A 17,131-nucleotide genomic window follows, 5' to 3' on the forward strand; every position below is an offset into this window, starting at 1 on the left:
GCACACCCTCCCCTACCCCCTCGCTCGCTCCGCTCGCTCGGGTTCAGTCGCGTTCATGATATTCAGTGAAGTGTATGTAAATTATACCATTTTATAGGCAAATTTGTTCAATAATAATCTACACTAAAATATACTGCTACCTCAAACAATTGGGACTGTTTCACGTCAATGAAACGCGCAAAAACATGCATTAAATTGCACCATTTGCAAAATCAAAATGCAAAAAGTTCTTACTGTGGGAGGGGGGACACCCCCCTCCCACACCCTCCCCTCCCCCCTCGCTCGCTCCGCTCACTCGGGTTCAGTCGCGTTCATGATATTCAGTGAACAGAATTAATACAAGAAGTGTATTCAAATTATACCATTTTATCGGCAAATTGTTCAATGATAATCTACACTAAAATATACTGCTACCTTAAACAAGTGGGACTGTTTCACGTCGATAAAACGTGCAAAAAACATGCATCAAATTGCACCATTTGCAACATCAAAATGCAAAAAGTTCTTACTGTGGGAGGGGGGACACCCCCTCCCACACCCTCCCCTACCCCCTCGCTCGCTTCGCTCGCTCGGGTGTGCAGTCGCGTTCATAATATTCAATGAAAAGAATTAATACAAGAAGTGTATCTAAATTATACCATCTTATCGGCAAATTGTTCAATAATAATCTACATCAAAATAAACTGCTACCATAAACAAGTGGGACTGTTTCACGTCGATAAAACGCGCAAAAACATGCATCAAATTGCACCATTTGCAACATCAAAATGCAAAAAGTTCTTACTGTGGGAGGGGGGACACCCCCCTCCCACACCCTCCCCCCCCCCCTCGCTCGCTCCGCTCGCTCGGTCTGGGTCGCTTCGCTCCCTCGCACACTAACCGCCCCCCCCCCTAAGATGAGATCCTGGCTACGCCGTTGCTAACTAGGCACTAACTAGTAACAAGTTAGGCCTAATGTTAGTTTTAAGTTTAGTTTATACTACAAGACATGTGACAGTAACACAACTAGCCACAGCCTAGTCGCTGATTAGTGTTCGCACAGCGTACAACAGCCTCTGGTCGGGCTACTCCATAATGACCCTTCTTCAGGCTTAATCAACTAATACGTAGGCCTACATTGTATGACTTATGAGGCAATAAAAGGAAAATATTTTGATCCTAAAACGTCAATTGTGTCAGGTAGGAAAAACAAGCTCATACAAATTATGCCTTATTTTTATTGACATATAGGATAGGGGAACAAGAGAATACAACTTCCCTTCGTTAGGGCCATTTTTATCAGGCCTTTTTCACCCGGCCCTTTAAAGTTTGTTCGAATTTTTGGCTATACACAGCCCTGTTGCTGTACACAAGTGAGTGCACGGCGTCTGGTCGATATGGTCAGGCTAATTTTTGGCAAGAAATAAAAACAGCCATCACTGACAGATCATTGACAGAGTCAAGATATTGAAAGAAAAATGAAGGAAAGACATTTCAAGTTAGCCTTAGCCGTCTTTTCCACAAACTCACTCTGCTATTTGCATTTGGAAAGAAACTCTTTCTGTTGATATTCTTCAGCCATTCCTTCAGCTTGGCAGCGGACTCAGTTCTAACTCCGATTGGAAATCTGTGCATTTGATACGGTTGTACGCAGATACATTCATCATGTGTCAGAGGTGTATGAATTTCACACACTGCCAGCTTCCATTTCCGTAATTTGTTGCTGCTATTTGTGCAGCCAACAACTGCACAATTCTTTCCTGATCCTTCCCTCTTGATAGAAGTTTTCATCGTACTTCGTAGATCAATACGTCTTGGTCCAAAAGAATGACAACACGGGCCACCGAAACAGCACTCCTAGCGAGCTCCCGAGCGCTAGCTACGGCCTAGGTAGCGGCCCGGATCGAAGCGACCTAGCTGGGTGTTAGATCGCGATCGCCAGGGGTTGCTGCGCAAAACAGAGCCGTACGCGGGATACGACAGCTGGAAGTGCATACTAGTAGCTCTGTGCATGTGCATGTGGGGTCCAGAGACTTCTGTGGTCCAGATGAGTCTTTCCCATAGAGATGTATACTAAGAACACTAGAGGGCGGACTCCGTAAAATCCCTGTGACCGATAGAAGGAGGCGTTCGCCATTTTGGTCCGGGCAAATTTCGACTAGCGACCGTACCGATAACGTGTAGCGCTACGGAGCATGCAGGGAGATCGACGACGGGATGCAACGGCAGTAGGCTGGCATCTATGCCAAGGTCTCCATCGGAGTTTGGAAATCGAAAAATGTTCTTAAATTCGCAAATTCTACTTAAAGTAGCATAGATCTATGTTGCAAAATGCCTGGTTCATGTGCTGCTTTTGGATGTAGAAACGGGAGAAAAGAAGGGGAGCGGAGATTCCTTTCACAAGTAACTAAAATTACATTTATAGTGTGTGTTAAACAGATTGATTCAAGGCAAAAAAAGAAGGAAAAAGAAAAGAAAAGGTCTTGCAAAATTCGTCAGGGGCACTCCGCCCTCCCTCATCTATTCTCGATCTATTGCTACTATAATATAGATAGCTAATACAGTACATAACTATATGCAAGGTCGGCGGAACGGGGGAGGGGGCATTTGCCCCATTTAAAAAAAAACAAAACAAAACAAAAACTCCCCTTTTTAAGTTAAAAAAGTGCTCATTTCTAAGTGTCCTATTTGGCCCTTGAGCCCCCCCCCCCCCCCACCAAAAAAAAAAAAAAAAAAAAAATCGTTCCTCCACCCTTTGCTATACCAGCAGTTAATTTCACTAAGATAGTGTGAGAAAAGCTCAGAATACGTACTACTATGCCTGGTGACAGGACATATGCTCCGGCATTGATATCTTTCTGAAAGTAGAATTACCATCATGGGTCTGATTGGGCTTTTGGTTCTTGTAAGAAAGGCAGGGTGAGGATTAGGATTAGGGTCACCGTGGGTGTTATGATTTGGGTTAGGGTTTATGTAAGCTTCAACATTAGCATTTCGAGCTTGAACATTAATATGTCATGGAACCAATATGCCTACACGTACTTATAAAAATGATTTATTTCATTTCCACCACCACCAGAAAAAAAAAATAGAAATACAATGAAACACTCGTATACACAGATAGGACTATAGAATACAGTCCCCTCATACAGAAAAAAAAATATAACTGCAAAAAAAAAAAAATACAAAAATTGACGCAGTATACTGTATCACAAGGGGCATCCGGCAGTCTAGAGACCAAGAGAACCCTTTGTATTGCATGGACCATGGTCGTGTTGGTCGGCTTGAAAGTATTACCTCGTTGAGAATAAAGTAATTTTTTTTTAATTTTCATTTTCTTTACCACTCATAATAAGAGATTGCTAGCAACTTAAATTTTTGAGTTGTTTCCTTCTCTCATCTCCGACCCCCTCATCTTTTTGCTGAAAGGCAATACGTGTTTGAGCGCTTGTTGTATACGTGTTCACGTGTCCACCACTACTGCGCTGCCCGGACCGATGCTTGTTTTTGCCCGGACAAAGATGGCGCGCGGCCTCTTCATCTCGGCACACGAGCACTGCGTACGCGCCACACGCAGTCCGCGCTCTAGTATATTATTAGTATACATCTCTATGGTCTTTCCTGTCTCTATAGAGGGCGCACTTAAACTTTGTAATATTTTTAACGAGAAAAATGGCGACGAGCAGTGACGATTACTCCGTGAACTTGGCCACGTATAAAGCACAGTTACAGCAGGTAGGTTTCCTAAGTTTACATGGTTTCAAGTCGTATGATCAACAGTCATTACCCTCTTACATATAACTTCAGTTTTATTAGGGAGAAACGCCAGGTAAGGATCCTTTTTTTTTCCATTATGTGCCATGCACAGTGTCTTACTACTACTACTAGTAGTGCAGTGTCAGCAGGGACCATAACCGCAGCAGCGACCCCATACGGACTGTGTTACAGCGCCCCGCGACGGGGTTTACAGGGACCAGTGCATTGCGTGTCGTGCACCGTCCCGTCAGTGAGCAGTGGGTGTACTTTGTAATTTGTTAACACGTTCCTTACGGGAACCTGGTAAACCAGGTTCCCGTGGGAGCAACTATACGGGAACCTGGTTTACCAGGTTCCCAAATTGAAGACAAGGGTGCCTACTTCAGTGGCCTAAATTCATGTTTCTTTGATGTGTTAAAATGCTCAGAAAAGTGGGTTTGATAAAAAGATCAGAGTTTATTCTATCAGGATTTGTTCTCCTGCTGTCTAAAAAAAAAAAGGGGGGGGGGTTTAACGTTAACAGTTAACAAACGTTACAGTATTATGTACCTTTTCCTGATTTAGTTTTTTGCTTGTTCTGCTGTAAACTCGTACGAACATGTACATAATGATCAAGGCTGAGATCAGTTAGAAATGCGGGTTTGCTGACCCCAGTCACCTCATTCAGGTACCTGGTTTTGTGTCTAACAAAAGATTCTGAGAGCTCATCAGCGCACGCTCTATTCATACCTCGCACCCTATCGATATTTCCATTGACGATATTGTTCACGGGCACATGTAGTTAACCGTAGAAAGGGGGACACAATGAACCGCTTGACTGCCTTCACACAGCTGGATTACCAACCTGTGTGCCTCTCTGTCGACAAGCGAAAAGAATCTCGTTTGGGGGCATTAAAGGCAGAGAATTGCGGAAGGAACGGGTTCAATTTACACCAACTCCATCACTTTGTCGTACAACTCGTAGCTCCGTACTCAACACGTCTGTTCTCGTTGTCCATGTTCTTACAGTAAATTTAAGTTTACTGTGTGTGAGTGTAGTCTGTAATGTTAGAGCCACACTTGGAAGTTTCTGTTTCTGTTTCAGTTCCGTCGGTAAACAGAACATTGCATTATCTTCGAATTCCTAATCTTATCACCGGATGAGGATTTATTTATTTATTTATTTATTTTGTAAGGGATTTATCATTCGTAAATTGTAACAGTTAGACCTAGTCTAATTAAGGTTAGGCTCTTTACATCTAGGGACAGTCTGTTACGGTGTTAGGGTATTATTAGTATAGACACGTAGTCGTAGATGGCACGTCTCAACCCCATTTACAAATTAACACCTTACAAATACAACTGTACCACTACATTACAACTTGTAACTTGTTAGATATCTCTGTTGGAGTACTAGTAACGTTGTAGAATTCTATTTCTAACATTGGAGGTTCTAGAATTCTGTAGACCAGATCTACAAAAACTAGAAAACTGGAGTTGTTCAAAAGAGAAACAAGTGTTCAGACTGGTTCAGTGTTTGATATGCTCATTCAATAGAAATCAAAAAATGTTCTAACGTTATACGTTCTTCAAAAGAACACTCATTGCAAAGTAAAAAACCATAGAATCTTACCTTGTGCCTTGGAACTCAAAAGTATGCTTTAAATCAGTAAAAACTGACCCTGAAATGTGATTACAATACAAATATGCAAGAAGTTACGTGTTGATTTTTGGACCACAAACCACTGCCGATATCGCGCGATAGCTGTGATCGAACGTTATGCGCTTCCATATTCACAATAACATTCACAGTAATTATGTCTATTGTACTTGTCTGTATGCAAACTTCAACATATACAACTCCTACAGACACACGCACGGGTTTGTTCCCGCACGCGCGGAGAAAATGCAACAACACGCAAACTTTGACTCGAGATCGTCTGAAAATGGTCTTGCAGTGCCCTACTTCCAGCTACCACAGACCTGTCGTGCTGGCTGGCGCAGTTTAGGTCGTGCATTTGAAAAAGTCGTTCATCTCCTAAGTTTTCCAAAAATGTCAAACAAAATAATGAAGTTTGCATTCAATATAGGTAAATAGACAAACAAAGACAAAACTTAACAAACTTTAGCTTAAAATTTGGTACATTCCGTCAAAAATCATCTCGATTTGCGCTGATCGAAATTCCAACTTTCCAAAGGCAACTGTCACCTTCGTTGGTAAGTGAAAATCCTGTATTCTCGATACATACTGAAAAATGCCTGCTTACACAAAGTGAAAACTAAAATCCTTCCTCATTTCCATTGGCACATGCACAAAAACTTTGCAGCGATAACACAACGATAGCTGGCATACAACACGTATGCCTACACTTGTATGGTGATACAGTGACACACAGCGCACATTGAATTTCGGTGCACATATGCGGCAGCGCCAGCTAGTGCCATTGGCGGTGCCTATGTTTGTTTGTTTGTATTTTGTGACTTTATGAGAATCTATTTTATGTTAATTTCTCTCCTTTTTCAATCCAGGTTGAAGCTGCCCTGACCAATGATGCAGAAAATGAAGAGCTCCTCAAGTTGAAGCAAGATCTACAAGTAAGACAAAAAGGAAACACAGTAGATTCTAGACGTCTACAGTATTTTACGGGGTTCCATGACATCTGCTTCTGAGACAATTGCTCCCATGAAATATTAAGTATCTGCACTGTAATTCTAAGCCAAGCATGATTTCTACTCGCACACATAACTTTAGCCCAAATCCTAATCCTGACATCAAACTAATCCTAAAACCCTAACCCTTTAAATCCTAAGTCCTTGGAGAACATAAGACCGGAGCAATTGTCGCAGGAGCATAACAAGTCATGTCTACACAGTAAACTTTACAGACAATGTGTAGCTCTCCAAACCAGTGTCTGTTCTGTAAGCTTGAAATGTCAAGCAAAAGAAAACAGCTAGAACTTAAAAAGAAAAAGCAGCAACACACAATTACTAGTAGATAACAAATATTCCAGCAATGCCTCGGTTAATATCAGCACAATTTTGCTGAAGTTATGCAGGAAAGTGGGCCTTCAATACTGCCAAAAGTCACAGTTATTAATGTCAAAAGATGATCTTTTTTACCTCTTTCATTTTCTTTCTTTTTAGATCACCGAAAAAAAAAGCTCTGACATCTTTAAATACAAGGCAACACATTTTTTATAGTATCATCAGACTTTGCATACGTATGGCCCATTTCAGAGTAGTAAACAGTGTGTAAACATTCTGCCGGTGTACCAATCTGATTTTTGGGGGTGCAACATTATTTCACTGAAATTTTAAAAAGTAAAAGGTTGCTCGAAGACTTGTCTTTAAATGGTGCCAGTCCAGCAGAGGTTACAGAATTGACTCCATTTTGACTTTGCGAACCATACTAGCGTGAAACAAAAAGCCTAGGAAAGGACAAAACCGTAGAGATTGCCCAGTGAATAACAAAAACAAGGTACAGTATGTATGAACTTAGCCTTTGTTGAAGGCCCTTTTGTTTTCTTGCAAGGGCAGAAGACGATAGGAGACAAAGTTATGCCACCAGTGAGAGGCAAGTCAAAGCCAGTCGGCCGTTGGAGGCTTGTCCACAATTTGATATCCTAATGTTAATGAGTGACACTTGTACATGTATTATTGAAGACACCTAGTATGGACCTCCCATGAGTGAAATAGCAACTTTTTTGCTTGATGAGACTATTGAATTATTCAGAGGGAGTGGTACAGTAGTTTGGGCCCTCAAGACTCACAAATACTATTCGTGATCACTGATCTTGAAATGCCCTCACGCCGACACTTGTATTTCACCTCACACATAGTGGTACTAAGCAAAGACTACATGTACAATTTGTATACAATAAACCGAGTCTCGTTGCAACTGATTGACAAATTGCCCTACATCGACGTAAATAGCACTGAATTGATCAGTGTTTTAGTAGTAGCCATGATGTGACGTAATGTCGGCTTTAGGGCACCCAGGTGCCATCATTCCCCTGTAGACTGTTTGTCCATCTTTAACGTTGATTGTCTCTCCGGAATTGTCTCTCCGGAATTGTAGGAGGTCATTGACCTGACAACAGACCTGCTGAAAGCTGCCCAGGGTACCACCGCTTCGGCCGAGTCAGACTCAGAGGAACCAGCAGTTAGTCACTCGTGGAATGTTGCAGACAGGTGCTTAGCATGTTGGAGCAAAGATCAGCAGTGAGTATGACTACTTTAAAGTACCGGTAATTAATATCTTGTTTTGCTCTGTGAAATCTTTGTTTGCAGGTTAGAATACCACTTTCCACCAGAAACATGCCTTTTCAGCCCTCAGAATAGCGTAGTAACTGCTCACAAGGATGGCATCCATTTGTTTGTGTGATTGTAAATTATGCACACTTTCCTGCTTTGTATACAATTTCTACGTCTGTCAACTGTTTTGTAATTTAGGAATATTTCTTTCTTTCTTTTTTTTCAAAAAAGAAAAGCTCCATCAAATGAGCAGTCTTCTTATTCTTATGACCTTACCATCTGGTATTAAATTAACTCAGCAATATATATGAAAATTATTCTTTTTTTCAAATATTTCTCCCATTTGTGCCAAGTTGTTGAGTGGCAGCATTGCAGCATGTATGACAGTGACATTCTTATTTATCATCATTTTAAACCAATGTCACACTTGTGAAAAGGAGACAAGTTCTTGTGTGTGTGAGTGTTGTTTTTTTTTTTCCTGACATTATTCATGGTGTTTGTAGGTTGGACCCCAAATCAAATTTTCATTTGATGACATGTTTGTTTTCTGGGTTTTTTTTTTTTTGTACCCAGATGAATGTCGGAATACAGTGACAGGTGACATGCCCCAAAATTGGAATTGTGTCATGAAGTTGATAATTTTAATGTTAAAAAAGGATAGGCGCTGCTCTCTTGCTGAAGAGCTTGTAAATGATAACATGCAAATGAATGCTTATGGCCTTTCATGAAGGCTGTTTTTGATGTGTCCTGAAGTACATGATAAATATATCATTGTTCCATTGATTTGCTTTTGTGACAGACAATAGCGAAGTAATACATGTGTAGTTTAAAATTACTTATTTGCAATTTCCTTAAAGAGCTCTAAAAGGAGATCATTCAGGAATGGCTGAAAGATTTGGCTACAAGTGTATATCTTTGTTTTTTTTTTACCCTTTCTCTTTCAATAGGTACTACCCAGCAACAATAGACCAAGTTCATGAGGATGGTACTGTGACTGTAATCTTTGATGTCTATGAAAACATTGAACTCAAACATGTGAGTATGAGCACTCTGGTCTAAATATTTCATACTTATGTCTGTCTATCTGTTTATTTGCAGATATGCACAATGTACTTCCATTTGTTTTTAATGTCAGTCTATCATGTCTTTTTCAATGTAGATTGTATGTACATGCTTGACATCCATAGTCATATATGAGACTACAAGTTATTCTCACTAGACTCCGAGAAATCTCCAAATTTTGTTTTACTTTCCTTCCTCATTGTTTTATTTGCTCCATTTATGATCAGGTGTCCAAACTCAAGGATATACCAGAAGATCAGAGAGAGAAAAGACCAGCTCCTGATGGCGACTCAGACAACAGATCAATGTCAAAGTGAGTGCTTTCAAATACTGTGCCTGCCATATGTTTAGCGAGTGTAATTATTTGCGAAACAGGACTTCCCAACAATTCCGCATGTCCTTACAATTAAATTTGTGATCGTGGAATACAGTAAATGAACGGGGAAATATATGCATGCTTGTATAGCATTCATTTTGGGATCAGAGTAGATTTTTTTTTTTGCATTGATTAATTTGCAAATGGGCGATTCCGCGGTAACGGAATTACAAATCAGAGAATTTTGGCTCATATTCTTTCACGCTGTATACTGGATTGATTACTTTGCCTTCTCTTGATACATTTAAAAGATGCAGAGGTACTCACACTATCACCCCAAATACAAATATGTTAAATATTCTCACTTGGTTGGTTACAAAGGAGGTCTATGTGCAATGGTAACATAATTACCAGAAAATTGAGTCACAACTTCAATTCTGACTTTGGGAGTTGTTTCTCTGAAATCTACAACACATACACTATAGGTTGTCGTCTGATTTCATCTTTGAATGTGTCCACTTCAATTTAGTTGTATTGTTTTTCAAATATTTCATCACATTTTCCCAGCAGCAGGCTTTTTCCCTGTAAAGTCAGTGGTAACGGAATTACACAAATGGTAACGGAATTACGCCTTCTGAAATACACTGGAAAAAATACACATTTTTGGTACTCATGTATTCTGAAATGTCTTGATAAAGATTGTTTCTGCCTTTAGCTGTAATATAACCACTAAATAAGTACTCTCTAGCCTTTGACCTTGAACTGTTACAAGTGTATACTGAGGTGCCAAATGAGTTTTTATTGTCAAAAAACATAAAATTTTCATGCTAACGACTGTGATTTGAAGTTGTAACTATGTCAATCAAGATCTTGTAACTTGTAAGTACCACATCCATCAACATTTGTCTACTTTCAAGTTAAGAATTTCACACTCTGCAGGTAAATGACATGTAAAACACATGGTAACGGAGTTACGCTAGAATAGCACTACACAAGTACAATTCTATAAATTCAGTCAACAACACTCTAATTTTCTTGTATTTCTTTTGTTGATATCATGCAAGACATATTTCTCTGTTTTCTTCTTCCTAAATATGCTAATAATTGATAATATGTGTAAATTACTTACAAGTATTGTACATAGATATTATGTGCACATGCACAAGAAAATAATAAAAAACTGTCCGGATTGACAATGAATCTAAATCTAAATCATAAAATGCCAATTTACAGTGCAAGAGCACAGTGTGCAGCCCCATCATTGAACACAATGTTTAATATTAAGGATGAACACAAAGGATGCTTGAAACTTTTAATTTGTTAATAAGGGGATGGCTAGTAACCGATCAGTGGGAATCAGTGGGAATGCTGAGGGATGATTGTTCCAATCCTTATGGGATTCCTTAAGAGTACATTGTATATCTACTGTTGTGTGAAAATTATTTGCTTCAGAACGGTCTCATATTCAAGTAATGTGCAGTTTAATGTTTCCAGGTTAGCGTGCCTGGTCAGTGATGGGGCATTAATCTGCACATTACTTGAATATGAGACTGTTCTGGAGCAAATAATTTTCACACAACAGCAGATATATAATGTACTCTTAAAGGACAAGTTCACCTTCATAAACATAAGGATTGAGAGAATGCAACAATATTAGTAGAACACATCAGTGAAAGTTTGAGGAAAATTGGACAATCGATGCAAAAGTTATGAATTTTTAAAATTTTTGTGTTGGAACCGCTGGATGAGGAGACTACTACAGCTTGTGAGTCATATGCGTACGACAGTATAAAGAAAATGTAAAGAAAATTCAACATATTTTCACTTTTTTCGCATAATAAAAGAGCACTTGACTTGCCTCTTTCTAAAGGCAGGGGGAATAATATTACCCATAACATTTGTCGGTAACGAGTCGGGGGAATGCGTACTTTTTTCAAAAGATGAAATTCTGTGAAATTCTCTTTATATTTTCCTTATATTGTTGTACGCATGTGACATCTACAACTCTTATTCACACACTGCAGTAGTCTTCTCATCCAGCGGTTACTGCACAAAAACTTCAAAAATTCATAACTTTTGAACGGATTGTCCGATTTCCCTCAAACTTTCAATGATGTGTTCTACTAATATTGCTACATTCTCTCAATCCTTATGTTTATGAAGGTGAACTTGTCCTTTAAATGAATCCCACAAGGGTTGGAACAATCATCCCTCAGCATTCCCACTGATCAGTTACTAGCCATCCCCTTTAAGTGAAAAGATGCAGTTGCGGTTCAATGACAAATATAACAAATTATAATTCAATCATAAATTGAAAAGAAAATGTTCTTATATGATTATGGTACTGCACCAGTGCTCAATCGTTATTATTTATATTTTGTGGCTTATATTAATCACTAAAAACTTGTGACATTTTACTAATAATAGCTGAAGTTGCCCCCTAGTATATAATGTAGTGCATAATTTGATAATTCCCTTACAGTGTAAGTCCTACTTAAGCCCACCAAAATAAAATGAACTAAACTAAAATGAAATAGAATACAGCAAAATAACTTTAACAAACTACAACTTTTTGAACCAGTAGATGAGTCCACCAAATTCTGTTAATTCATAGGAAGGTAAGAGGGCCTCTTTTATCCATCTGCAACTCACTGAGTTAGAGCCAACCTGTGAATAATGTTAGTATTTACTTCTGACCACACAAAATTTCCAAATGACGTCTTCAGAAGCACGACAGTTATTTGATCATTGACTGTAATCATGTCTTGGCCTATAAATTTCCTGTCTCTGTCTTTCTTCTTTGACTGTGTCTATTTTCTCATCCTGAGTGTTGCCATACAATATTTACTCACAAGAAGTGTGCATCTTCTCTTTTGCAGTAAGTTGTATTTTGACTGCCTGAAAGCAAATGATAAAATACACTGTAATGGCACCTGTATGAAAGGAAACTGGCTTGTACAGCAAATGGTAACATGAAGAGTAAAGGTAGAAGCAGAAGCCCATTGACTTTGATATTTAAAATCTTCTTCGGACGGGAAAGTATAGGCCTACAGTACTGTAATTAGAGCTGTATCACAATTACTGACTGGGTAAATGTTCATCACAAATGGTGTTTTTGTCTTTATTCCTTTTAAAAAGAAAGGATTGAAGAACAAATTTCAAAGGATAGCAGATGCTCTGTATCAAATGGGCATGAAAATCAAAATACATGCCTCTTTGGAGGAACGATCTAAGAAACAGATGAAAGAAGGTCACAGGTCATACACTTACATGTACAACCAAAAGATAAAGGACTTGAGGATGAAAACAGGACATGTTCAATAAAAGGTCAGACTATTGACTTGGTGATAATAAAGCCTTTAGCATACAGACAGATCAAAGGTGTCACATTCAGTGGGCATCCCGTGTCAAATAATGACTTCTATCACATTGTGTATGATCCTTCTCTTAAGTTCTTGATCTTTCCTCACAAATATTATCCTGTTCATTTCTCTTTGTCAGTAGCAGTGCTCTCTTTTCCTTTTGAAGAAATTTTATTTCCTTCCTCTTGATCTTTCTAACCTTTGTTCAATTTATGCTGCATCACACCCATTCCATAGTCCCTCATCACTATGCTTAGATTTTGTATGAAACCATGAGACTTTTTAGCAAGAAAATATACATTGATATCTCAGAATTCAGTATGATTTTAACATTTGAGAATGAGTATTTGTAGCAAACCTTATAAAGTTATCAGTTAGCACAGTCTCCATGTAGTTCTTGTACATGAGAAAAGGTGGTGAAAGAAGGGAGGAGACTTTCAGCACAAGAAGAGCAAGTGTGTACCGTGATGTCAGGACTCACTGTCAGAGGCATCCAGCTATGCTGAGTCATGTCAGTGTATCATACCATATGTATATATTTCAACTTTCACTCCTTTACTGCCAATCACTAACACTGTTAAGCTCAATGATAATGCCCTGAAGCTATTTCATGAACAGTTCACATACATATTGGCACGAAAGTAGATTATGTCATTCTCCTCCATATTAGATGTGCGTGTAATTCCGTTACCATGTAATTCCGTTACCACAATTACAGAAGAACTGAAGGAGATATTTCACAAAATGTTTTGTGAGTTTTCAGGGAGTCACATGTAGAGAAAACATTTACAAGGGGAGAAAAAATCAGTGATTAGTTTGTTCAGGAGAAAACTTTTTTCAGTTTTATGGTAACGGAATTACGTCAATTTATCAGTAGATTTTGAAAATTTTTCAAAAAAATATCAAAATGAGAGTGACTGAATACTTCATTAATTGTGATTGTTGAAGCATAGGAAGAAAGATGTGGAAGTATGGATAAAGCAAAGAGATATTTAAGTTGTTTCATTTTAAATTTTCATTTAATAGTGTAATATTTTAGATAAATACAATGAATAGTCCTTCAACTTTAAAAGTGTGTACAACAAAATTGAGGAAAGTTATTGGAAAAGGGTTTTTTGTTTCCATAAATACATCAATCCGTCTCTACGGGAAACTTAAATTTCTGAGCATTTACTTAACTTTGAATTTTGCTGTTTTTGCCCTTCCCATACGGAATTGCCCAAATAGCACCAGATTACGCAAAATTCACAAAACTATAAATCTGGAGAAGCGTATGGTGCTTGCAGTAGCCATTTCTGTTTTAAGATAGTCATGATTGGTTGATCATTGCCTTTGTGTTTGCATGTGGTCTATGTGTGTGTGTTTGTGTGTGTTCACTTTAATAGGCCTACACGTAACTATTGGTACTCTTGTGATGGATACAAAGTAGTTTGGGATGACCTGCAAGATACATTTCCTGAAGCACTGGCATGTCACATCCAGTTGTTTGTTGCTTCCTGAACAAGCAGTTTTTTAGCACATACACAGTCAGCCATGCTTAAAGTCAACTTCGAATAAGTTGAATAATCGCCTAGGTTGAAGGTCTTTTCAAGTCCTCTTCTCGTAATATTCTGTCAAATTTTCTCCAAGTCGAAGAGCTTATTCAGTCCAAATAGATTCAACTTGGGCAAGGTTGACAGTATACAAGTTGTACCTGTTAGTGGAACAGTACACTTGTGAACGTGTGAATTTTGTTTATGTTATTTCTTGCATACTCTCATTGCTGCCATTTTTACCTCTGCCAAGGGGGTAGGTAATGTTTTTGTTACCGTTGTTTGTTTGTTAGTTAGTTAGTTAGCTAATAGTTTGTTCGTTTGTCCGTGTGCAAAATATAAAGTCAAAAAGTAGTTAACGGATTGAGATGAAAATTGCAGGAAAGGTTTAGAGTGACACAAGTAATAAACGATGAACTTTTGGTAGTGATCCGAGAACTTTTGGGGAATTTATGAAGGATTTTTGATATTTTGGCAGGTAGGGTGAATGGACTTGGGAGTTCAGGCTGGGCGTTTTTGAGGTTTGCGTGCGCGCAATAAAGTGCGTGCTCTAGTTTCTGCTAGGGCGAGGCGCGCGGTGCAGCTGAGGGTTTATGACGGGCGGCTTTCAGCACACAATGCAGTACGTATGGGTTGAAATCAATGATCTCTGTGGAAGAACAAGATCAGTGTGGGTGGAAATGGGCTACATGCTTGGCGGAGGTCTGCGCTCTCAGAGTGCTTCTCTAGTTTCCAATGTGATGTTTAAATTTTGTTTCTGATTTCGATATCCTGCTTCTTTGCAGGAAACAAATGCTAGCCAAGCAGAGAGAGTACAAGAAGAAGAAGCAGCAGAAGAAAGCGGACCGGCTCAAACAACAGGAGCAGCTGCACGAGGACCAGAAGAAATCATGGCAAAATTTCAGCTCCAAGGTGAGCTGCCATTATTCTTAATTCTGTCTAACCAACAACTCTGATGTTTTGATTTGATTTGATTTTATTTTATTTATTCACAAAATGCATATACATACATTATTCACAAATATGCATATAGTTTGTACATGAAAAATATTACACATTTTCATTTGTTGACTTTTACAAGTATGCGTCTGGGCCCCGTCTTATAAAGCCTTCAAATCAATCACAAGTCCCCAAATCAATCACAAGTTGCATTGCAGCTCACAAGAAACTTGTAATTGATTGCTATCACAAGTCTTTATAAGACAGGCCCCTGGTCCAAAGAGCGCCTTAAACGTGACATTTTATGTGTGTGCTTGTGTGTTATTTGTTTGTCTGTATGTCTGTCTGTCTGCCTCAGATTCTGTCTTTAGCTTGTGAGAGGAGGTGTCAGCCGCAAAACTGGCTGCTGTATTTAAAGTTTTGACTGTATCATTTTGCGACTGAAGCTGTTCTGAAAAGCAACTTTAGTTTGTTGTAGCTGCTTGTTTGAGAACAGAATATAATATCTATATATAATCCTGCATAATCTCCTCCTTTTACAGTTTATCAAAATGTCTATCAAAAATATGCAAAGATGTGAATGTTAAGAGTGACCCGACAATCATTTGATATTATGCTCTGTAATGCAGTAAGTGATAGTTGTATAAAGATCTGATCATGACTGTGGTTCTGCATTCAAGAGATGGTATTCCATGGTAGGAAAGGCAGCTTATCCCATGGGAAAGTATGAGAGTGCACAGTAGAGTAAACGTTGTAATGAAAGATGAGTTTACATTTTATATTATATCACAGTATGGTTCCTCTAGAGATACAATGTATACAAAATTACAGCATTATAAAAATGAAAGAACAACATTCATGCTGTCTTGAACTTCAAGTAGAACTGTTGAGAGGAAAAAAAAAAATATGTAACTACTGCATAACATTGTGGTACCATTTTGTTTACATGCACAAATTTACATTTGTGTAAAAATCTAGGTAATGATTGAAATCTTCGAAAGTGAACCTGCTCCAAAGATCTGCAGTAAGTTTGAAGTCAATGTTCTGTATGTGAATGGAATGTTATTCTTATTGCGATGTCCCTGTGCGTTTGTCCACCACACAGGCACTGAAAGGGAAGAAGGGCTTCACAAAGAAAAGCATATTTGCATCGCCGGACTTCAACGAGGGCAAGGTGGGCGTAGGGACGTGTGGAGTGGGCGGTCAGCCCATGACCAAGTTCAAGATGCCCAAACACAAAGTCGTGAGGAAATGATGGCACGGGGGGCGCGTCCAGTGAGACCAAAGCGGAGGAGCGCGGGAGGGGAGAGAGGGACGGAAGAAGGTATTCTTCTGAGAGCTGCGGCTGGATGCCAGGCAGTGATGGCGCCGTTTGTCATTGTGGGTTGCGTAAATTTGTTGACTGATGATGAGGACAGCCTTCCGAGTCATCTTCTGCTCATCTCTCCCTGTCCCCACCCTTAGAGAGGATGAACTATCATCCAGGTTTACCCTGGGGAGAGCCTGGCCGGTAGTGACGTCATGGGCTAAAAACGTTTACTCTCAACGCTTCCAGCTGGCTCAGACAACTGTACTGAATAGCTCTCCAGAAGCATGCCAAAGTGTATGTTTGCACAGAAATCTCTTTAAAGGTAGACATTTAATTCTGGTGTGTGTCCCGTTACGGCAGGGCAGTTTTAGACAGGTGATGCCGAAAAATGTAATCAGGGCCCTGTTGCATAGAACGATGCAATCAAACATAGATTAAGTCAGAAAATCAAGCATAAGTCAGGTATCAGCCACTTGAGATTGAGTTTTCACAGGCTTACGTTTGATTTTCTGACTATTGTTTGAACTCCATTGTCATGCAGCAGGAGTTGTTAATTGTAAATGAATTACTGTACCAAGTTTTTTTTTGTTTGTTTTTTCCTGACTATATATTGCAATCAGAGTAATTATTCATATGGAATTGA

The 17,131-nt window shown here is 39.1% G+C and overlaps 1 protein-coding gene across 1 annotated transcript; it reads left to right on the forward strand.

The window, feature by feature from the left end:
- Positions 1–3,626: 3,626 nt before the first annotated feature.
- Positions 3,627–17,078, forward strand: LOC139712193 (survival of motor neuron-related-splicing factor 30-like). The gene is made up of 7 exons (XM_071624032.1): positions 3,627–3,714; positions 6,244–6,309; positions 7,793–7,935; positions 8,916–9,003; positions 9,258–9,343; positions 15,026–15,152; positions 16,285–17,078. The coding sequence occupies exons 1-7, from the start codon at positions 3,652–3,654 to the stop codon at positions 16,432–16,434; spliced, it is 723 nt and encodes a 240-aa protein (XP_071480133.1). The 5' UTR covers positions 3,627–3,651; the 3' UTR covers positions 16,435–17,078.
- Positions 17,079–17,131: the final 53 nt, after the last annotated feature.

Source organism: Diadema antillarum, unplaced genomic scaffold (genome assembly GCF_040938485.1).
Source record: "Diadema antillarum isolate AM-2024a unplaced genomic scaffold, OU_Dant_1.0 seq00001772_RagTag, whole genome shotgun sequence".
NCBI classification, from domain to species: Eukaryota; Metazoa; Echinodermata; class Echinoidea; order Diadematoida; family Diadematidae; genus Diadema; species Diadema antillarum.

Coding starts and splice junctions, on each gene's coding strand:
- LOC139712193 (XM_071624032.1), top strand. CDS start 3,652: ATGGCGACGAGCAGTGACGATTACTCCGTGAACTTGGCCACGTATAAA. Junction 6,310..7,792: donor AGTTGAAGCAAGATCTACAA/GTAAGACAAAAA, acceptor CCGGAATTGTAG/GAGGTCATTGACCTGACAAC. Junction 9,344..15,025: donor GACAACAGATCAATGTCAAA/GTGAGTGCTTTC, acceptor GCTTCTTTGCAG/GAAACAAATGCTAGCCAAGC.